The following is a 24521-nucleotide window of genomic DNA, read 5'->3' as shown; positions in this document are numbered from 1 at the left end:
AGTCTTTGATCCTGCCGTGACGCATGTACGTGCTGAACTTCACATACTGTTCATGTGACTTCAGTGGGACTACTCACATTGCGTGTTAAGCATGTGTGTAAGTCATTGTAGGGTCAGGGCTTAAGATGTTAACAGCATGATTCAATGTTTTGCCCCTTGACTTCAAAACATGCAGTGTAATAGTGGAAGAACTTTTATATCTGCCTGTTTGTGCATGTGGAAAAAATACACATACGTGAATGCAACATAAGCAGTACGTATGTTACATGAGAGGCTTCTATGACTTCCATATAAACTATTTTTAAGGATGGTCCAGTGGTTAGGGTGCTAGCCAAGAATTTAGGCCATGGTGAGCAAAATTTTTGGCCCAAAGGCCGCATCGGGGTGGGGAAATTGCATGCAGAGACATGAATGTAGGGCTGGGGCAGGAGGTTGGGGTGCGGGAGGGAGTGTGGAGCATGAGAGGGGGTGTAGTATGCAGGAAGGGGCTCAGGGCAAGGGGTTGGGGTGCAGGAAGGGGTGTGGAGTGGGGGGGATCAGGGCAGGGGATTGGGGTGTGGGGTGCAGGGGGGGTCTCAAGGAAGGGGATTGGGGTGCAGGAGGGATGTAAGGTGCAGCTGGAGGCTCAGGGAAGGGGTACCTCCCCTGAAGCTCCCATTGACCGCAGTTCTCCATTCTCAGCCAATGGGAGCTGAAGGGGTGGTATTTGCAGGCAAAGACAGCCCACGGAGCCTTCTGGCCCCCTCCCAGAGGCCACAGGGATGTGGTGCCGGCTGCTTCTGGGAGCAGCACGAGGCTGGCAATCCTGTGGGCTGGATCCAAAGCTCTGATGGGACAGATCTGGCCCACGGGCCGTAATTTGCCCACCCCTGATTTAGGAGATCAAGGCTAATTTCCCAGATCTTCCACAGACTTCCTGTGTGACCCTGAGCAAGTCATTTAAACTCTCTGTGCCTCTGTTCCCCATCTGTAAAATGGGAATAATAATACTTCTGTACCTCATAGAGGAGATGTGGGGATAAATACATTAAAGACTGTGAAGTGCTTTGAGGTCTACTGATGAAAAGCACTATTACAAAGTTATGTATTTAAGTGGTTGCACATTGAATTACATATGAGCTATACTTTCATATATGGAAATATATATTTCCTTTAATAGCGGCAAGGCAATTAGTTTGAGTGAGAAGTTTATTTATTATATGATAAATACTTGTGCAATGTGATCGGTTAACGTGTGTGTGTGTGTGTGTGTGTGTGTGTGTGTGTATATATATATATATATATATATATATATATATATATATATATATAATATAATGCAATTGTGATAAGGTGGATCAGTTTTAGCCAAACGAGACTCTAATTTTAATATCTTCAGTATCACTCTCATCTAATTTGTGCTAAAATTAAACAGGAAAACTGTTCAATATGTATTTGCGTAAGTCTTCTAAAATGGAGTGCTATTGAGCAAGGTAAAGCCATAATTAAAGGGGGAAATTACCATCTAGTTAAAAAGCAATGTGAAAAAGGTACTGTGCCATGCAGTTTTGTGTTCAGGAATATATGACACAGCTAAAGTACTGAATATGCTACTGCAATTGTTTAAGAAAATAGATGGAAAATTAATATTCTGTCTTATCTCTCCCAGTGTCAATGGGATTCTTTTCACTGGCTTCAACGGATGTTGGATCTACTTGATAGTAGGAGGCACTGCTTTGGAGATTTTTCCAATTATCTTCAAACACATAAAAACTTTTCAGAATTCCCCCCTCCCACACTGGTGTTTCTAACTTGCAGGGAACACTAAAATACAACTCTGCAGTTAAACTCCAATATTGGCTATAGATAAGAAACAGATTTATACCCAGAGATTATAATGAAATCACACAGCAATTTATCACAGAGTTTTATATTTCATATTATGTAATACCTATATTACAAATAATATATCTGAATGTGAGTAATTGAGTGTAAAATCATATGCTTATGGAAGTGTGAATGACAGAGCTAAGAACCACTTCATGAGTTTTTCAGCAATCCAAGTCATGGATATCAATCTTCAATCATTCTGGTTCGTTTCAAGAAACTATTTGGTTATATTCCACTGCTTTTTGTTTGGTATTCCCACAGCAGTTCTTAGCCATTCTCATTTCTGTTTTCTTTGTTAAATTTCATTTGGACTGTGTGTTTATAATGACAGTTCCATCACTTCTCAGTGTTATTGGAATGGCACTATATATAGTGCTCTATGCTGACAATATGCACTAAACTCCTTATTTAGATTTATTACAAAGTAATGAATCTGTATTGCTTTTTTAAACAGAAGTGTGTGAATAAGTAATGTATCCTAATAAGTCTTGTGGTGTTACACATCTATATTTTTGTACACGTTCTGTTTTATTTTTAAGAAGCTGAACAAAATATTTATTGATGTAGAATAATCATGGGTCCAAGGGTTTGTTGAATTACTTATAATATTTATATAAACAGTTATACAAAACTGTACACTATAGCAGATAATGGGAACAAGCAAAAAGCAAACACTTCACAAAAACCATATTTTGGACATGTATCCCATTTCACCCTCAATGCCAGCCTAATTAATTAACAATACATTTCTTGAACAATTGTGTTTTCTTTTTTGATAAGAAGGAAGTTTTCTATATTACTGTATGTACATGTTGAATATATTGCATTACAGGTGTGTTGAATTTAATGCTAGTGTGATATGCCAGAAGGATAGACTGGGAGTCTGAAGAAATCCTATAACCATAGAATTACTATAACACAGGCAGGGCAGTACCAGGTTTTACCCTTCTAACTTGTTGCAACATGTGCTTGGAGGGATCACCTCTAAGAATAAGAGTAACTTGTTCTACACATGCATTAAATTTTTGACTTCTTGGGAGAGATGATGTGTTGACTCCCACTGTAACAGTCGTTTTGGTGGTTTTGTTTTTACCTGGTTCTGGATCTTACTTTTTGTAATGTAGATACCTGTCTAAAAGTATTGAGACTGCAGCACATATCACACAAGTCTCTGAGGAGCAGTTAGATGGTAATGACTTTTGGTCACTTCTTGTTCCCTTTGGTCTAAAATAGCTTGAATTTGACCACCTGGGTATGTAGCAAAAGGTATATGTTGAACAGGTCTTAGAATATCAGGGTTGAAAGGTCATTTAGTCCAATCCCTTGCTCAAGGCAGAACCAATCCCCAGACAGATTTTTGCCCCAGATCCCTCCATGGCCCCTTCAAGGATTGAACTCACAACCCTGGGTATAGCAGGCTAATGCTCAAACCACTGAGCTATCCTTTTTCCCTCTCTTCCCCCCCTCCCCTCCCCTCCCCTCCCCCCACTGTGATTCTTTTTTGGTGTCAAGGGGAAGCTTTTCTGAAATTTTGTCCATTTTTATTGTTGCCTGGCTGAGGTAAAATTTTATTTCCACTTGATTATTTAAAGGTGCTACCTGGTGAAATTATTTTGTGTGTGGTTAGTATTTGTTGCTGGTTGATTTCTGTTGTAAGTCTAATTATTTTCCAGGTGCTCAGACCTTCATATGGCTGTTTTTGTTTTTTTTTCCCCAGTGTTATATGTAAATAAATATCCTGGAATGCTTTTAAAGCAGTGACCTAGAGAAGAAAGGCTTCACATCCCATTACCAATCCCCTGAGGCATTTGTCCACTTGACTGTCATTTACATTTGTTTAACATAAAACTTCCATATAAAAACCCAGGGTGATAGCTGTTCAGCGCACTATGGCTTTCAAATATGAAGATATGAAATCTCATTTTCTCTGAGTTCATTTGTGACCTCGGGGCCCTTTAACTTCTAAAGGCTGTAAACTAAGGTTTGAAAGGGGTCAACAAAGAGAATAAGGGGAATGAATATGATTGTCACGAGGGGCTGGATCCTGCTCCATTTGAAGACATTCAGAAGTTTTGCCATTGGCTTCAAGGGAGACTGGGCCCTTCTTGAAGTCAGTGAGGATTTCCAAAGTATGCACTGCTGAGGCAGTGTGCCATTGTGTATGTTAGTATAGATTTCTAGGCAGGAGCATGTCCATGTGTGAGTTAGTGCGGATTTCTAGGCATGAGTAAGCTGGTCATTTTGTGAGTCACTGATGATTTCTATGCATGAAGTGATTGTTTCTGTGCTTAAGTATGAACAAACAAAATCCAGAGCCTCCAGTCATTCCAAAATAGCCTAATCAAGGCTATCAAATAAATGGATTGTCGAAAAAAAATTATTTAGCTTGCTGAATTTATTAATGAAGTTGCAGAAACAAAAGGAAATTCTGCATTCCAGGTCCCTCCCTGGGTCTTTTTTGAGCATTTCATGAAGAGCAAAGATAAATACATGTTAACATATTCATGCTTAAGTATGTAAAATCAAAGGGGCAGCTGGTGCTGACTGTACATATTGAATGGTGGGGGAAGTGCATCTTGTGTCATTTGCAGTGAATCACTTCTGTCTGATGTATCCTTAGACTGAGAACTGGAAGCAATTGGTGAAGGAGGTAACTTCATGTAAGCATATGAGTGACAGACTGCAAATATTTCTTGAAAGAACTTAGGGTATGGCTACACTTGAAATTTCAAAGCTCTGCTGAAGTGTGAGTGTGGTCGGAGTGCCAGCGCTGGGAGAGAGCTCTCCCAGCGCTGCACATAAACCACATCCTGTACGGGTGTAGCTTGCAGTGCTGGGAGCCGCGCTCCCAGCGCTGCGGCACTGATTACACTGAGGCTTTACAGCGCTGTATCTTGCAGCGCTCAGGGGGGTGTTTTTTCACACCCCTGAGTGCGAAAGTTGCAGCGCTGTAAAGTGCCAGTGTAGCCAAGGCCTTAGTAAATATATGAGATGCAGTTCGAGAGCTCAGTTCTTGAGCATATGTTAACATCTATACTCTGATAAGTTACATCCTTGGCATACATTAATATAAAGAAATGCAGACACTGAATCTGTAGAATACAAAGAACTAAGACACTTGGACCTCATAATAATCTAGTTAAGAACAGGCACAAAACTCCAGGCCAGTGTGTGAATATCTGATCCTTGCAGATATATGTATTAATTACATCTTAGGTCTTTAGTTCAAGTATGTACTGTAGATGGTTTGCAACACTTAAGGAATGCTCTTGTACAAAGCAGGCTCTTCTCCAAAACTTCTTGTTTAATCTCATCCCCAAAGCATCTTGTGTTTCATGGAATAGTGGACTTTGTACGTAATTAAATAAAGTCTTGCAGAGTTTTCAAACAAAACACTGGTAATCACAATACAGGGCATCAAAAGTAGGTGATGAGATAAAGTTGGGGGAAAACTGACTGAACCCACAGATCTCTTCATGCCCCAGTAGATCCTAGAATACAGAAATCATGAGGAGAATCATTATAATAGAATTAAATTATTTTTATGTGTTATGTGAATCTAATTTTGTATACTGTAAAGCAAGACCTTCCACAACAGGGCGTTTCTTCAGTTTGCTATTTTTCATTATAGCACTAGTACTGGCTGGTACAGGAGAGATTTTGTTAAATCCAAACAAATGCTAAGAGTCTGGCTGAGTTTATAAAATCCACTGCTGTATAACTAGGAGTATTTGTAACACCTTAGACTAACAAATTTATTTGAGCATAAGCTTTTGTGGGTTAAAACCCACTTCATTGCATGCATGCAGTGGAAAATACAGTAGGAAGACATACATACACAGAACATGGAAAAAATGGGTGTTGCCATACCAACTGTAATGGAAGTAATCAATTAAGGTGAGCTATTAGATGAGATATTATCAGCAGAAGAAAAAAAATTTTGTAGTGATAATCATGATGGCCCATTTCCAACAGTTGACAAGAAGGTGTGAGTAACAGTAGGGGAAAATTAGCATGGGAAAACAGTTTTTACTTTGGGTAATGACGCAGCCACTCCCAGCCTTTATTCAAGCCTAACTTAATGGTGTCTAGTTTGCAAATTAATTTCAATTCTGCAGTTTCTCACTGGAGTCTGTTTTTTGAAAAAAAAATTTTTTTGTTGGAGTATTGTGACTTTGAGATCCATAATTGAGTGATCAAGGAAGTTGAAGTGTTCTTCGACTGGTTGTTGTAGAACTGCAACTGCAGAGTTTGTAAACTATCTGAGGGTGTGATCCAAAACCTGTTCAGGTCAATGATAGGCTATGGTGTCAGCACACCAGTGCCCTAACTGTTAAGTTTGTGTTTGTTTTTTTTAATAGGCGTCATGACAAAGCAGAGTTTTAAGGAGGAATCTGAAGAAGAGCAATGAGGTTGCTTTGCAGACATTTTTGTGAACTACTTCCCAAGCATGAAGGTGCTTGTTTGAAAATTTAACTAGTGGGTCATGGAGGCAGGCATCATGGGTGAAGGAGAGATGATAGGTCATGAAGGACCTAGAAAGTGAAGATACAATAGAAAAGAAGCAGCCAGTTGTGGGCTGCAAAGAGAGCAGGCTCAGGCCTGGTCTACACTACGCTGTTAAACTGATTTTAACAGCGTTAAATCGATTTAACGCTGCACCCGTCCACATTACACTGCTCTTTATATCGATTTAAAGGGCTCTTTAAATCAATTTCTATACTCCTACAAAACGAGAGGAGTAACGCTAAAATTGATATTACTATATCGGATTAGGGTTAGTGTGGACGCAAATCGATGTTATTGGCCTCATTATTTTACAGTAGCTACCCACAGTGCACCGCTCCAGAAATCGACGCTAGCCTCGGACCATGGACACACACCACCGAATTAATGTGCCTAGTGTGGATGCGCACAATCGACTTTATAATATCTGTTTTATAAAATTGGTTTAAGCTAATTCGAATTTATCCTGTAGTGTAGACGTAGCCTCAGAAGATAATCTTTGCAGCAGCATTCTGAATGGATAGGAGCAGGGCAAGTTTGCATTTGCCATGGCCAGAGAAAAGTCTGTTGCTGCAGTCAAGATATGAGATGATGAAAGCTTGGACAAGAGTGTTAGCTGTGCAGATAGATAGGAATGGCATTATCTTAGAGATGTTATTCAGAAAGAATCAGCAAGATTTAGACAGTCTTGGTGTGAGGACCTAGAAAAAGTATGAGTCATGAAAATGTCTTCAAAGCTGGTTTGCCTTTATGCTGGTAGAACATCCTCATGTCATATCAATCATGGGGAGGGACAGAAGTGTTTTTATATATATTTGTAGCAAAGTTGAGAATGGAACAGAGGGATATTTTCAGTTGTAGCAGCCAAAGGATTTTTCAAGAGGAGGGCAGGAACTGTCATCTTTCCTTCTCTTTGAACTAATGACCTATTTTTCCGAGTGTGATTACATGTTCCAATTAGGCTATGTCTACACTACAGCATAAAATCGAAATTACTAAAACCGGTTTTATAAAACCGATATTATAAAATCGATTTTATGCGTCTACACTAGGGCACATTAATTCGGTCGTGTGCGTCCATGGTCCTAGGCTACCATCGATTTCCGGAGTGGTGCACTCTGGGTAGCTACAGTAAAAGAATGAGACCAATAACTTCGATTTCCGTCCACACTAACCCTAAATCGATATAGTAATATCGATTTTAGGGTTACTCCTCTCGTTGGGGAGGAGTACAGAAATCGATTTTAAGAGCCCTTAAAATCGATTTAAAGTGCCTTGTAGTGTGGACGGGTACAGCATTAAATCGATTTAACGCTGTTTAAATCGATTTAACTGTGTAGTGTGGACCAGGCCTAAGTCTTCCCTCCCTCATTCTTCCCAAAACCTCATTCTTAGGAATCTAAGAGCAGATGAGGGAGCAAAATGACTTGAAAGGTTCAGAAAAACCTACAATATTAAAATCAAGAGGGGAAAATTATAAATATATTGAAGACTGAGATGCCGGTTTTTAAAAGTCACTTTGATTTCATTTATTTCACAGGCTTTTAATGAACAGTTGTGGAAGAGTCTGTTCTCAGCTGCTCAACGTTTATGCCAGTGTAAACAAGGGCAGACGCTAGCCCTAAATTTCTATTAACAAATAGTATGAGAGTTTTGTTACTATGGAACAATAGTGACCTCCTGTGGCCAGCTAGGTTAAATGTTGGTTTGTTTTGAGAGACCAGCTCCATGTTTAAAGAAGTTAATCTGAATTTTGGTTAGATTAAAATCTGTTTTCAGTGCTAGTTAGAGTGGCCTAACCATCTTGGGGAGAAGCCATTTGATTACAATTTAAAATTTTGCTAGCATTTGGCCTATTGATTCCCCTTGCCCAATACCAATTTAATTACAGCTTATTTCTGTAACCTAAGATCAATTGAAAATGTTCAATGAAACCAAAAGCAAACAAACATTTACAACACTTCAGAAGAATGTTCACATCAGACTAAATGTTTGCAACCCAAATATTGTAGCATTGTGCTAGTATAGGAGAACCAAACGGAGAAGTTGAGTCCTTTGTTCTCGCCATTCTTTGGTGACTGAAATACAAACAGTAAACAATCAATATTGATGGTGAAAAGTAAATTAGATTTCTAAAATTATTTCATTATAAATAATCTTTGATATTTTAACCTGATAATATTCCTTTAAGGTTGCAAAACAGTTTTAGTCATTACCCTCCTGATTTCAATGCTCCTAACTTTCTGAAATATTCATATTTCTGGATGTTTAATCATCATCCAAATGTTTAAAAAAATCTTTTCAACTAGTTTTGATATTTATATATGTGTTTGGGTAGGACAGGGGAAATTGCACTTGTGTATAGCAGGAAAATCCCTCATGTGGAAGATGCTGCAGCAAAATCTGCCAGGCCCTGGACACCTGAAAAAGAAAAACACAAGGAGAGACATTAGACTGAAATGGTAGAAAACCCAGGAATATACTAAATAGGTAAAAGCTACCCTACCCCCAAATAATTTGTAAGGGCTTGCTTCTCTGGTCACACTAGAGAAAAACAAGAGATAGCAGAGTTCTGCTCTAGCATGTCGGTCCCTTCCTCCTCTTGCCCACATCCTGCCCTAGGAACGCACTGCACCCTTCCGCTTATGTGGGTCTTGCAGGATGGAGTGGGATAGAGGACACAGATGCAGATGATAGTAGAACCACTTCCACAACCTTTATACTGGAAGAGATTCCCCTGATCAGGGACAATTCTCCAGTGACCATTAGTAGACCAGAGACTCTAGCCCAGGATCTCAAACTTATCATCTAGTGATGCTTGATCACCCCATTCCCTTAGATTAGCAGTCATGGCCATGAGTGACTGGACTGAGGGATTCGTACATACCCTACAGAATAATTTACTGTATTACTCTTACTGAGCTGCAAATCAAAACAGTGAAAACGTCTATATCACTTTCCAATGAACTTTCCTATCAGATCCTCAGTATAATGTAATATCTGGGAAAGTACAGTATAGCAGATCTCTGTTGGGCAAGGCCATGGAAATTAGATCTGTACCTCTCCTCGGGAAGCTGAATTCCTTATCACCTCTTACTGAAATTCTCTTAATATTAATTTCTGGTTCCCTGGTTAGTTTAAAAACCCCATGATCTAAGAAATGTGTTGTAATTTATGCAAGTTAGACCTTTAAATCAGCCATCTCACAACCCTTACAATGTATGTGATGTTCCCGCTCAGGAAATTGTCACTCAAACCTAGACTGGTGGAGTTGAAGCGAATGTACAGCAGAACTGAAGAAATGTGGTTTGCTGGAAACCAGAAGCTTATCTGGATCACAAGTTATTTTTATGCACCATGTAGCAACATGAACTGAAACCTAAAGGCCAAATGCTGCCATCAGTTATATGTGCACAAATCTGCAATGGAGTGTCCGCACCACACAGGACTGGAAGAGGTAAGATGGCCAGGTAAGCCTATTAGCTCCACAGACTGCACCTGGAGGGAGAGCCAGGGGGAAGGGAACTGATTGCAAGCGGGTTCAGCTGGGCAGGAACAGGTCAGGCCTATAAAGCCTGGAATCTGGCAACAGAGAAGTACAGCAGTCACTCCCTTCGAAAAGGGAGGAGGGTTTGGAGCTGGTACTCCCAGGGAAAGAGGGCAAATTAGGACTGGTAGAAAGCAGTCCAGGGAAGGAGCAGTGAGGGCTGGGAGAGTAAAGCCCGGAACTGCTTGGTTGAGGGTCTCTGGACTGGAACCTGGAGTAGATGTTGGGTCCAGGTTCCCCTACCAGACACTGAAGGAGTGACACTTGGGAAGACTGCCTAGGACTGCTGAAGGAAAGACTTTGCTATACTCCTGAATCATAGGATTGTAAGGGACCTCAATAGGTCATCTAGTCCAGTCCCCTGCACTGAGGCAGGACTAAGTATTATATAGACCATTCCTCACAGGTGTTTATCTAACCCAGAGGTAACTAATTATTTTTTTGTCACGGTCCAAATTTCTTGGTCAAGGTACAGTTAAGGTCCAGACTCCGAAGAAAATAATTTAAAAAATTACAATAATGATAATAAAGGGTAAATAAAAAGATTTCAGGATCCATTCAAAAGCATCTGGCTGTCTGGATTTGGCCCACGGTCTACCTATTGACTACCCCACCTGTTATTAAACCCCTCCAATGATGGAAATTCCACAACCTTCCTAAGTCTTTGTTCCAGTGCTTAACCACCCTGACAGTTAGGAGTTTTCCTAATGTCCAACCTAAACCTTCCTTAGTGCAATTTAGGCTAGTTACTACTTGTCATACAAAGGTGCAGCTATACTACTGCTGTACCATTTCAAGTGTAGACAAGTCCTAAGTAATTCTTAACTTGTTCTTTCCCTATTTTAGCCTCATATCCCACGCCATTAACACTGATGTTTGTTATGTTATTTGTCTGATCACTGCTAACCTGTTTGGTGAAAACTGTAAGTCATTGCTGCATTATTGTCTTTCCCTCCTCATTGACTAATGGACCTACCCAGTCCTTGGTCATCTTCTTGCTTGTAATATACTGGATAAATGTTTTCTTGTCACCCTTTATTTCCCTAGCTAGTTTAATCTCGTTTTGTGCCTTAGCCTTCTAATTTTGTTCCTGCATGCTCATGGTGGTTTTTTATTTTTATTTATTATATATATATATATAGTGAAGAAGAGCTTTTGTAAACTACCAGTACTTGGGGGATATGCAGACTGCTGTTGAACTTCTTAATTCTGTCTGTTTCTTCCTCAATTTTACATATATATTTTATATTGTGTGTGTGTGTGTGTGTGTGTGTGTGTGTGTGTGTGTGTGTGTGTGTGTGTGTGTGTGTGTAATATATATATATTACACACACACCACACACAGTTATATATCCTTTGTAATATGGACTCATTTCCACTGTGTGTGTGTGTATATATGTATCTATATCTATATATGTGTATATATACATAATATAAAAATATATATGTAAAACTGAGGAAGAAACAGACAGAATTAAGAAGTTCAACAACAGTCTGCATATCCCCCGAGTACTGGTAGTTTACAAAAGCTCTTCTTCACTATATACCAATGGCAGATGCCACGTAAATATTAAGTCATGGCAATTCTGTCTTTTTGAGGAAGCAAGAGCACTGTCTTGCTAAGAAAGATGAATAAAGTCAAAATAAACATCAATATATTGCTTGAATCTCCTTTCACAATTTTTAAATTAAAATGTCACCTTACTCCTAAATTTAGGGTTGTATTTGAACCTTTCACATAGCAACAGTTAGGGGTTTCTCTTGGCCAGGACTGTGACTTTTCTGAAATTTTATTCTGTCTGAAGATTTCTTTTTAACATCAGAACATTACTGAGAATATTACATTGAACTAAGTAAAAGAAACCAGAACTTAATAGAGACTGTGAACTAAAGGTTAACTGTAGTAATTCATAAGATGTTATCAAGGAATCAACACACTATTTAAGTCTAGGGCAGGATTCTGTATTAAAGTCTATGGAAAGTAATATGGATATTAATATCTGAATATAAAGGTGAATTGAAAATTAAAGTCACTTGGATTTAAAGAGATTTATTGCACAATTAACTCTGTTAATGGGAGAAAAAAATTTTTTAATCCCTGAAATACTATTACTATTGAATGAAGATGGGAGTAGGATTGTTTCACACTTTGTGTGATTTTTTTGAAGTCTTTTTTAACATCTGCCTCTATTCTACCCCAGTTACAAACAGGAATCCATTTCTGCCACATATCCATTGGCAGAAATTAGAGTACTAAAATAGCAAGCAAGAGAGTGCACCACATTCTCTCCATGGCTTAGGACATAGTTCTTCTCCAAGCTCCCCATCTTCCTCAGTTGGTGTGGTGAGATCTCCCCCTACTGTTTCAATTAACTTAAATCACTATCCATATGCACAGAAAAATGCTTAAACTTTGGAATCTCTGCAGGAAGGTGCAGAAGGTGACTAGCAGAGATGGATTTTGCAGACTTGCAAAGAACATGGCCATGTAATCCCATGTGTCATGCTGTCTGGAGTGGCTCACAACCATGAGTGCCAACCTCACAGCCAGTTTGAGGTCTCTGCCCTATGTTCTATAATTTGTTACTGGGTTGGGGAAATCTAATGTGAACTCCTGAAGCTCTAGAACTATCTTACTATAGAGTCACAGACAGTTCCCTTAGGTATTCCAATTTATCTTGCCATTCAGGCAAGCTGGACTTAGTGATATGTGGTAATTTTACACCAAAAATTACAACAATATTCAGGTTACTCCCAGTCCCAAAGGATTAGTCACTTACCCCAGGTCAATTTTCACCATAGACTTCATACCAAAGACAATGCGTGTAGCCTATAGTAAACTATTTATTTGAGGATTTATTAACATAGCCCTGGTCTACACTACAAAATTACTTCAGTATAACTACATTGCTCAGGGGAGTAAATAGTCCACACCTCAAGTGACGAAGTTATACTGACCTGAGCGCTGGTGTAGACAGCGTTATGCTGGCAGGAGAGCTTCTCCTTCTGGCATAGCTTCCAGCTCTCATGGAAGTGGAGTTGTTAAGCCAACAAGTGAGTTCTCTCTCTCATCAGCTTAGAGTGTCTTCACCAGAAACGCAACATTCTCTAAATTTGTAATGTTGACCTGCCCATAGAAAATAAATGAGTTATCACAACACTGAGGCAGTCAAGCATATATACAAATTAGTTAGTCTGTGGTTCCAAAAGGTGACAGAGTTAGAATTAAAGAAGACTAGGGCTGGAAGAGACCTCAGGAGATCTAGTCCAACTCCCTGCTCAAACCAGGGCCAACCCCAACTAAACCATCCCAGATAGGGCTTTGTCAAGCCAGGCCTTAAAAATCTCCAAGGATGGAGATTTCACCACCTCGCTAGCTAGCCCATTCCAGTTATTCACCACCCTCCTAGTGAAATAGTTTTTCCTAATAGCCAACATAGACCTCCCCCACAGCAACTTGAGACCATTACTTCTTGTTCTGTCATCTGCCACCACTGAGAACAGTCTAGCTCCATCCTGTTTGGAACCCCATTTCAGGTAGTTGAAGGCTGCTATCAAATCGCTTCTCATTCTTCTCTTCTGCAAACTAAAGAACCTCAGTTCCATCAGCCTCTCCTCGTAAATCATGTGCCCCAGCCCCCTAATCATTTTCGTTGCCCTCCGCTGAACTCTCTACGATTTGTCCACATCCTTTCTGTAGTGAGGGGCCCGAAAGTCACCTCGTCATTGTCGAATAGAGGGTAGTAATCACTTCCCTCGATCTGCTGGCAATGCTCCTGCTAATGCAGCCCAATATGCCATTAGCTTTTTGGCAATAAGGGCACACTGCTGACTCATATGCAGCTTCTCGTCCACTGTAATCCCCAGGTTCTTTTCTGCAGAACTGCTGCTTAGCCAGTTGGTCCCCAGGCTGTAGTGGTACATGGGATTCTTCCATCCTAAGTGCAGGACTCCGCCCTTGTCCTTGTTGAACCTCATGAGATTTCTTTTGGCCCAATCTTTCAATTTGTCTAGGTCACTCTGGACACTATTCCTACCCTCCAGCATGTCTACCTCTCGCCCTATCTTAGTATCATCCGTGAACTTGCTGAGGGTGCAATCCATCCCATCATCCAGATCATCAATGAAGATATTGAACCAAACCGGACCAAGGACTGACCCCGGGACACTCCACTTGATACTGGCTGCCAACTAGACTTCGAGTTGTTGATCACTACTCGTTGATGATCTAGCGAGCTTTCTATCCACCTTATAGTCCATTCATCCAATCCATACTTTTTTAACTCGCTGGCAAAAATACCATGGAAGACCATATCAAAAGCTCTGCTAAAATCAGGATATATCACCTCCACTTTTTCCACAGAACCAATTATCTCATCATAGAAGGCAATCAGGTTGGTCAGGCATGACTTGCCCTAGGTGAGTCTAGGCTAACTTTTCTTGAGAAAAGGAAGATGATCAAGTGCTTCAAAATGGATTCCTTGAGGACCTGCTCCATGATTTTTCTAGGGGATGAGGTGAGGTTGGCCGGTCTGTAGCTCCCCAGATTCTCCTTCTTCCCTTTTGTAAAGGTGGGCACTATATTTGCCTTTTTCCAATAGTCCAAGACTTCCCCCGGTCGCCATGAGTTTTCAAAGATAATGGCCAAGGCTCTGCAAGCACATCAGCCAACTCCCTCAGCACCCTTGAATGCATTAGATCCGGACCCATGGATTTGTGCATGTCCAGCTTTTCTAAATGGTCCTTAACCTGTTGTTTCACTATTGAGGGCTTCTCAGCCCAGTGTAGCAGTCTGGGAGCTGACCTTCTCTGTGAAGACCAAGGCAAAAAAAGCATTGAATACCTTAGCTTTATGCACATTATCTGTCACTAGGTTGCCTCTTCCATTTAGTAAGGGTCCCACACTTTCCCTGACCACCTTCTTGTTGCTAACATACCTGTAGAAACCCTTCTTGTTACCCTTTACATCCCTTGCTAGCTACACTCCAGTTGTGCTTTGGCCTTCCTGACTGAGCAATATTTTTACACTCCCACCTAGTGATCTGTCCAAGTGTCCACTTGTAAGCTGCCTTTTTGCATTTAATCTCACCGAAGATTTCTCTGTTAAGCCAAGCTGGTCACTTGCCATATTTGCTATTCTTTCTGCACATCGGGATTGTTTGTTCCTGCGCCCTCAATAAGGCTTCTTTAAAATACAGCCAGCTCTCCTGGACTCCTTTCCCCCTCATATTAGTCTCCCAAGTGATCCTGCCCATTGGTTCCCTGAGGGAGTCGGTCTGCTTTTCTGATGTCCAGGGTCTGAATTCTGCTGCTCTTTTCTTCTTTTAGTCAGGATCCTGAACTCTACTCTCTCATGGTCACTTACCACAAGGTTCACACCGCACTGGGTCGACGGGAGAGTTTCTCCTGTCAACTCCCCTTCCTCTTCTCATTCTGATGGGGTACTGGAGTCAACAGGAGAGCGATCGGTGGTTGATTTAGCAGGTGTTCACTAGACCCGCTAAATCAACTCCCGGTGGATTGATCACCACAGCATAAATCCCACCAGTAGTGAAGACATGCCCTTAGTCCTATAATTCACCAGAACACACAGAGCACCTTACAATGACTGGGGACCTACTGGTCCCCAGAACCACATCTTATTTAGACAATTGTCTTTTCTTGCAAAACTTTTCTAAATGTTAGTACCTATGCAAAGAACACAGCACAATCAGCAGTGCTCCACTTCTCTTGCAGCAGAAGTCCAGTGTGGGAGGATCTCCAGAGGTCCAAACACACACTTAATATAAAGTACTAAGAATAATTCTTTATATAGATAATAATTCTGGATAGTATTAGGGAGGAGCCCTAGTCATGGTCCATATTGGTACCAATGATGTACGGAGAGAAAAATGGTAAGTGATGTGGCAAAATTTGCAGATGAAACAAAATTATTTAATTTAGTCAAGACCAGAGAAGACTGTGAAGACCTTCAGAGGAACTGGACAAGGTAGGTGGATTGGCAGCATAGTGGCAAGTGAAATTCATGGATGACAAATGCAAAGTAATATGCGTTAGAAGGAATAATTTGAACTAATAATTCACATTGCAGGGTTCCAAATTAACTGTGTCCACTCAAGGGCTAAATTGAGGACAGCTAAATGAAAAGTTCTGCTGCAATTTCAGCAGTTCAGCTGGCCAGTGGAGTATAAAAAAGAAAAGTACCAGACACTGTAAACATGACTGGTACAGATCATGCGAACAGGAACATTCCTGGTTTTCAGGACCCCATTATAAAAATGGAGGACTTGTCTACCAAGGGAAGTTAGTGTTCAGTAAGTGAGTGTGAATTTAAAACACACTGTCTACGACACCCTAACTCCCAGTATGGACACTTCCTTACTGAACATTGAGTGCCCTTGGCTGGCTTAGCTTGATGAACACTCTTACTGTTTACTAAAAGTGCCTTTGTGAACAGTAGCTTAATGCACTTCCAAGTACATTAAGCTACTCTGTACACAAGCCCTTTTAGTATCCACATACTAAGTTGGTGTGGAGTAGGTAGGCTAGTAGTTTGCACTAACTGCTGTAGGCTTTCCCCCTATATAGATAAGCCCTGAGCCTGTGCTGTTCATTCATATCAGTGCAAAGTGGCATGTGATAATGTAGGACAAGTCACTTGCTTTTCATTTCTGCGAGGAGGTGGGTGGAACACAGGTCAGGTTTTGTTTTGTTTTTGTTTGTTTCTTTTGTTTCAGACGAGAGGCGTAGGGTAGGGTAAGGTTAGTGGCAAAATAATTTGCAGGCCTGTGAGGAATGGTAAGGCTGGCTGGATGTCTAGTTAATAGTATTATATTCCTATCGCAGAGCAAGAATGGAATTTTAAGGAGCTAGACAGAAGGAGAGTTCAGAATGATCTTGGCAACACAAAAAATAAAATGTTAAGTAGAACTGCTGTACATTTTTACTTCTCTATTATTCAACATTGAATTACAGTAGGTCAAATTAATAATTTATTTTAAAGTAAGGTACCGGGAATAAACAAGTCTTGCTGTCTTTACTCCTAGATTGACAGATTTTTGAGGCAAGAATGGGCCATTAGATCTAGTCTGACCTGCTATATAATATAGACCAAATAACCTGACCCAGTTACGTCTGTATTGAGTCTTGTTTGACTAAAGCATGTCTTCCAAAAAGGCATCTACTCTTGATTTAAAAGACTCTAAAAGATGGAGAATTCACCACTTCTCTTGATAGTTTGTTCCAATGGTTAATAACCCCTGAATGTTTGGGTTTAAAAAAAAAAAGTGCCTTTTCCCTAACTTGAACTGTTTGGTTCTAGCTTCCAACCATTGGTTCTTGTTGTTCCTTTCTCTGCTAGGTTAAAGAGCCTTTTAGTACCTGTTTGGTTTTTTTTTTTCTTCTGTGAAGTTATTTCAAGTATACCCCATAATCAACTCATATCTCAAACGTATTTCTGATTAAACAAATTCCTGATTGAGTTCCTGAAGTCTTTCACTGTAGGGCATTTTCTCTGATGCTGGAATTTTTTGTGTGGCTGTTCTCTGCACCCTCCCCTGTTTTTCAACCTCCTTTTAAAAATGTGAACAGTAGAACTTGACAAAGTAATCCAGTGTCATTTTCACCAATGCTGTATAACAATATTCTTCAATTAATGGCACATGGGCTGGATCCAGCCTGGTAGGGCCTTCCGTTTGGCCCACTGGGTGTTAGCTGTTCCATCCTGCTGTGGGAACTCCAGCTCCTTCCTGGGCTCCTAATGTCTCTGGTCCCTACACTCCCCTGATGGTCCTGACTGCAGCATCCCCGCTGGCTGGAGGGACCTGGGGCAAGCTGGAGCTGGATAGCAGGGCCCCCAGCAGGAAGGGGAACAGCTGATGCCTGGCAGGCATAACGAAAGGCTCAGTCACTGAGGTGCCTCCAGTCACTCAGCCCTTCTGCCAGGTTGCATCTTTCCTTCCCTGGCTGCAGAGCATCCTCTGAGCTGGCAGTTGCTGGTCTGGGTGGGGTAGAGGTGCTCAGATGTACCTCAGGGTGGAACCACTGCAGCCAGGACCACCAGGGGAGTGCAGAAACTGGAACTGGTGGGAGCCATGGGCCCAGCCAAAGCTGAGTAGTGGGGACCATCCCTGATCTGAGCTACCAAGAGCTGAGGGCAGAGCTAGAGCTGAGTAGCAGGGCTGTCCATGGTTGAACGTGGAGCCAGGTAACAGGGCTGTTCTTACAACAGATTCTCAAGCTGAGAGCAGGAGTCAGGGGAGGCAAGAATGGGACAGGGTCTGGGTGAAGTAGCCCCTGTGCTACCCTGGATCTCCCCCAATTCCCACATTGTCCTCTCTTCCTCCCAGCTCCCAGCATTCAAGCAGTACTAAGGAGGCTCCTGTCTCCTGCAGCTGCTACCCTCCCTCTCTCTCTCCTTGGGACAGAAAATGCTGATTACCCAATGAGCATGGGGGACATCCTGATTATCCAGATGAGCAGTATTTTCCCTGAACAAGCAGCGGCCCAAGTTTGAGAACCACTGGCCTAGATGACCTCTCAAGGTCCCTTCCAGTTCTATGATACTTCTTTAACAACTCCCAATTTTTATTCACACTTTTGATCATACTCTTCCCCATTTTAGGAAATCAGCCCTTCTGAAGCACCATAGATATGTTACTGGTAGGATATATCCTCTGCCCACATTGAACATAACCATGTAGCAATATAACTTAGAAGTCAAATATTGCCTTCAGTTTACATGTACAAGTCCCATGTAAGTCAAAGGGCAAGAGCAGAGTTTAGCCACAAGAAGATTAAAACAGACCATATATGTTTATCATGTCAACTGTTTACAAGAAAGAATAAATGACCATTGCCAAGTATAACTTTCTCCTTTATATGCAACAGATTCTGATCTCATGTGCATTTGACTAGATACAGAATGACTCAGTTGTGGTTTAACACTCTTTTCATACTAGTGTGAAAGAGATCAGAATATTAACCACATACTTTCTCCCTGTGAGTATTTTAATTCCAATTATTGCACATAATAAAGAATCAAAGTTCCAAAACATTGACTACAGTGGCTCCAGGATTTTACCCATTCCTTCGTGCTTGACTCACCTATTTTAACAGATGTTGCCTCAGAAGTTCTATTGCTTTTTTTTTAAGTTTCACATTAAACTTACTTTATATTTGTATCAGTAGTTGACCTACTTGTTTTTGTGTTTATCTGTTTATTGTGCATGTCTGTTCTGTTTCAAAACAGAATGTTTGTTTCCTAATGTATGCATACACACTCACCTCACTATAAATATACATACACACATACTTCTCATTTTAATAGCATAACACACACTTGTTTATTATTACAGACCCATATAATAACAGGAATTCAATGGAGAACTGTCCTTTATTGTTTTCTTTTCTTAGGAACTTTGGGACTGTTATAACAGGTCAGAGTGGTGGGCTATCCAATCCAGCATGCTGTCTCTGGCAGGGGCTAGGAGCAGATCCTTCAGAGGAAGAGGACAGTGATCCCCTTGAGGGTAGATATGATAATTTGTCAAGAGAAAAATTCTCATTGATAGGCATGAAAGCAAGTAAATTAATTAAAATAGCAGGGTCCAAAAGGTGATTTTTAAAGTCCCTAATCCTAAACTTAAATTTTCTCTCTGACTCTTTGGTAGAGTGGTTTTCAACCTTTGCCACGGATGGTTCCCTATACATTTCAAATGAAGGTGCAGACTCCTTTGGAAATCTTAGACCGTCTGTGTGCACCCCACAAGCAACAGGTTGAAAACCGCTGCTCTAGGGCAGGGGTTCTCAAACTTTTGTACTGGTGACCCCTTTCACATAGAAAGCCTCTGCATATGACCCTTCCCCCCTTATAAATATATAAAAACATGTTTTTATGTATTTAACACTATTATAAATGCCGGAGGCAAAGTGGGGTGGAGGCTGAGAGCTTGTGATCCCCTATGTAATAACCTTGTAACCCAGTGAGGCCTTATGATCCCCAGTTTGAGAACCCCTGCTCTAGGGTAGCAAGCAGGAAGGGATCCTGGCACCAGCCCAGCAAGCAGGTGCTTGGGACAGCCAACGGAGAGGGGCAGCACATCTGGAGCTTCGGCAGCAATTCAGGATCAGGTCCCTCACTCCCTCGCCAAGTGAAGGACCAGCCACCGAATTGCTGCTAAAGACTGAAGCGGTGGCGGTAGTGCCACAGATCACGATCGCCCCTTGTTTTCCCCCTTTTTGCTGTTTGGGGCAGCAAAAAACCTGGAGCTGGCGCTAGTAACAACCTTTCACAGACCCTGGCTTAGTCGTTTGCCCCCCTCCCCTCGCAGGGGTCCGTCCGCAGACGACAGGTTGAAAGCCACTGCTCTAGAGTCCCCTCCACCAGCTCACAGCCTGGTGCTGCTGCTGGCCCGCCGTCTCCCAGCAGGTGGCGCTGCTGCCCACCCAAGGCTGAACGCCATCAAAGCACAGCCGCAAGAGCTCTTGACATCACACCAAAGCCCCTCCTGCACGCCCTCCCCTACCCCCCGCTCCCCCTAGAGCCAGCATCTCCTTTGGCGAGCCGCCTGCACAGCTACCCGGCGAGGGGCTGGAGCGGGGGAGGGCGAGCAGCAGCCCCCCCCAGCTGCCTTATAGCACGAACGCCTCCTCCTCAGCCAGCCGGAGCTCCCTTTTGGAGGGGGTCCCCCCAAGCTCCCGTGCAGTGTGTGCAACCACCCCCTGCCCCCGAGGGGAGAAGGAAGCGCCCGCAAAGCCAGGAAGGATCCCGAGGGGGAGGGGCAGAAACGGGGGCGAGAACTACGGAACAAGGCGCTCAGAGGCACGGCAAAGCCCCCAGTGAAATGCATTACAGCTGAGGTGACCCAGCCAGCTCCCACGCCCCCTTCCCGGCCGGATCCCAGCAGCGGGAGAAGCCGCCGCCGCCTAGCGCAGAGCAGGCTCCAGAGCCCGCTCGCACACGCAGCCAGGCGCGCAGCCGGGCCGGAGGCGAGGGAGGAGGCCGGGGAAGGATGGCAATGTCTCTGATCCAGGCGTGCCGCAGCCTGGCCCTCTCAACATGGCTGCTCTCCTTCTGCTTCGTGCATCTGCTCTGCCTGGACTTCACGGTGGCCGAGAAAGAGGAGTGGTACACGGCCTTCGTGAACATTACCTACGCCGAGCCGGCGGCCGGCAGCCCGGAGCTGCGCAGCGAGAAGAGCGAGTGCGGGCGCTACGGGGAGCACTCGCCCAAGCAGGATGCCCGGGGCCAGGTGGTGATGACCGTCTCCGCCCACGACCGGCTGGCCTGCGACCCCCACACCCGCTTCGCCGCCCCGGGCCAGGGCAAGAGCTGGGTCGCGCTGATCCCGAAGGGCAACTGCACGTACAAGGATAAGATCCGGCACGCCGCCGCCCAGAACGCCTCGGCAGTGGTGATCTTCAACGTGGGCTCCAGCAGCGCCAACGAGACCATCACCATGCCGCACGCAGGTGAGCGGGGCGGGAGAGGAGAGGGCCTGTCTCCTCGCTTGGAGCCCCTGCGGTCCGCCTGCAGAAATCCCTGCTGGCGGGGTACGCTGCCCCCCAGGCCGGCGCTTTGAAGGCCAGTTTGAACCCTTCCTTCACCCCGCTCGTTAATGGGGACCGTGCCTGCTGGTACCTAGGTAGCCTGCTTGTGGTGTTACAGTCAGCTTCGCTCGTCAGACGCCAGCGTAGGAGTCAGATGCTTGGGGAAGTGGGGGACATTCTGTCCCCAAATATCTGGGCTGAGCTGATAGCTGGGGTGGGCTGGATGGCCCCTCTTGGTCAGTTTGTATATCAGTTATCCTTGCCAGGAGTTAGCTGTTTCATTTTTGCACAGAAGATGTGTTTTTCTGGGCACCTTTACAGATTGTAAATACTCTTCTGACTGCTGCCATGGAGAGAAATTGACAGGTTGCCAAGACCTTTAAATAATAACATTCAGTCTAGTGGAAAAGTTCAAAAGCTGTGAAGTTTTGGCCAAGTTTGTGGATTTTGTGGGACCTGTGGTCCCTTTAGGGGGCAGTTAGGCAGCTGTAAGCATTTTGTTGGATCATTAAGATCCGGTGGCCCATGTCAGGCAGGGGCTGTGGGTGAGATTGAGCTCTTCAAGATGTGAAGGATAACATTGTTTCTTAATTACTAGCAGGTTCAGCAAAGTAGGGAATACAGTGTCTACCATCATTTTTGCAATTATTTTCATCTGTGGGACCAAACACTGTGGAGTATCTGATTTTATGAAATACAGGTGCAGACATTTGGCTCAAATTATGGTTTCTCATCCTTCCCATGTGTGCCTTTGATGCCTGGAGATGGGTGTTCAGTACTCAGAATTAATCAAATTGTGCCATGAGAGAGTGAACACAAACATAGCCATCAGAAATAACAGCAAAGCCAAAACAAACACTGAGTTTGTTTATATAATGAAAACTTTTTTTTATAAAAATGTTTGTTTGTTTTGAAATTGTTGTTTTAAAGATCAGCTAATCAGATTTATTTTTAGGGACAAAGTCTTCTGCCAGGGGCCACTAGTGTCTTATGCCAAGAACATATGCCATGCAGACTAAAATGCCATCTATTAGCGGAATCTCTGGTTTGCATCCAGTAACTGATCATACCCAGCTCTGTCATGCCAGTTTAGTGGTGTTGGGGGTAAATTGGAACATGATTAGGTTACAAAGTATGGATATTTTAATTTCATTTTTACGTTTTGCAATAAGCTAGCCAGGATGGAAGAGAGGTAATTACTAACATAATAGTGCAGCTATTAGAACATTTTTAACATCTTGCACTCAGTCTCTTATGAAGAGATTAACTGTTTACTGGAGCAAATTCATATGCTTTTGAGATGGGTGGATTGGATCAGAGAAAGGTTTTTTTATTTATATATATATATATATATAAATAATTTTAAATCTTGATATTGCTTAGGACTTTTTGTGGCTTTAAAATTAGAGCTCCTACTAGTCTTAAAACTGTTCTCAATAAACTGCATATGGTTTAGTTTCTGTTTAGATTCTACTCCCTATTACTTTAAGTACTGAAGATTATTTAGCCGGCAACATAATAGGAGCTTGACATACAGAAAGTCATGCTCAGGATATTTCAACACAAAATAGGATATGCCATTTGTTGTCTAATAAGTTTCCTTAAAACTGCCAACATGTTGGATCAATTAATGGCTAGCTTGTTTTTGAAGAATGTACTAAGCTGTTTTCCTATGCAAATAGTTGTTTATTTGGAAACAGTGGAAGTAAAAAAATCTTCCAACAATTTAAAGATTAAAGTCCAAAAGGAATGAAACAAAGATTATTTATTACTGTTTGTGCCCTTTGCTTTCAGAAAAATACTAATACTATATCGAGTAACATGGGGACAGCTTCTTTTGTGTTACCTGGCACCTTTGCAGCTTATTCAGAAACTCCTTTTCAAGCACTGCATTGGTTTCCATTAGAAGGGTATGTCTACATCTACAATTTTGCAGCGCTGGTTGTTACAGCTGTATTAGTACAGCTGTATAGGGCCAGCGCTGCAGAGTGGCCACACTTACAGCAACCAGCGCTGCAAGTGGTGTTAGATGTGGCCACACTGCAGCGCTGTTGTGCGGCTTCAAGGGGGGTTCGGGGAACGCGAGAGCAAACCGCAGGGAAGGAGACCTGCTTGCACGGGGGTTCGGGGAACGCGAGAGCAAACCGCGGGGAAGGAGACCTGCTTGCACGGGGGTTCGGGGAACGCGAGAGCAAACCGCAGGGAAGGAGACCTGCTTCCCCGCGGTTTGCTCTTGCGTTCCCCGAACGCCCCTGCAAACCGCAGGGAAGGAGACCTGCTTGCACGGGGGTTCGGGGAACGCGAGAGCAAACCGGGGAAGGAAACCTGCTTCCCCGCGGTTTGCTCTCGCGTTCCCCGAACCCCCCTGCAAACCGCAGGGAAGGAGACCTGCTTGCACGGGGGTTTGGGGAACGCGAGAGCAAACCGGGGAAGGAGACCTGCTTGATTACCAGAGAGGCTTCCTCAGGTATGCTGCGATACCTGCTTATTCCACTGAGGTCAAGAAAAGCGCTGGTAAGTGTCTACACTTGATTACCAGCGCTGGATCACCAGCGCTGGATCCTCTACACCCGAGACAAAACGAGAGTACGGCCAGCGCTGCAAACAGGGAGTTGCAGCGCTGGTGATGCCCTGCAGATATGTACACCTCCTAAGTTGCAGCGCTGTAACCCCCTCACCAGCGCTGCAACTTTGTGATGTAGACAAGCCCGAAATGCTACTTTCTTAATCAGGAATACCCAGCCGTGTGATTCTGCCATCCCATACGCTGAAATGAAATGAAACTTTTAAAGAACATGCTTATAAACTATGATCAGTCAGAGACCATTGAGGCCTTGAAGCTAATTTATTTTTCAAATTAAATTCAAAACTCGTTTTTTCACATTTTCTCAAAAAGCAACAAACATTTTAGTTTTGTGATGCTGAAAAACAGTTCACTCTCTTATCTTAGGAAAACCCTGTCCTCTGCACAATTGAAACACAGAGGTATTTTAGACCTAGGCCTATTAAAACAGAAGAAAAATAATTATTATTAATTAAACATAGTTGT

The 24521-nt window shown here is 42.7% G+C and overlaps 1 protein-coding gene across 1 annotated transcript in view; it reads left to right on the top strand.

Annotated features, from left to right (window-relative positions):
- Window positions 1–20485: 20485 nt before the first annotated feature.
- RNF150 (ring finger protein 150) overlaps window positions 20486–24521 on the top strand; it is a 222781-nt gene continuing 218745 nt past the window's right edge. The window contains exon 1 of the mRNA XM_050946554.1: window positions 20486–21394. Within this exon, the coding sequence (XP_050802511.1) occupies window positions 20935–21394 (460 nt within the window). The 5' untranslated portion in view covers window positions 20486–20934. The remainder of the gene's footprint in view (window positions 21395–24521) is intronic.

The sequence above is a fragment of the Gopherus flavomarginatus genome, chromosome 3 (assembly GCF_025201925.1).
Source record: "Gopherus flavomarginatus isolate rGopFla2 chromosome 3, rGopFla2.mat.asm, whole genome shotgun sequence".
In the NCBI taxonomy this organism is placed as follows: Eukaryota; Metazoa; Chordata; order Testudines; family Testudinidae; genus Gopherus; species Gopherus flavomarginatus.
This window is presented reverse-complemented; position numbering and strand designations above follow the sequence as displayed.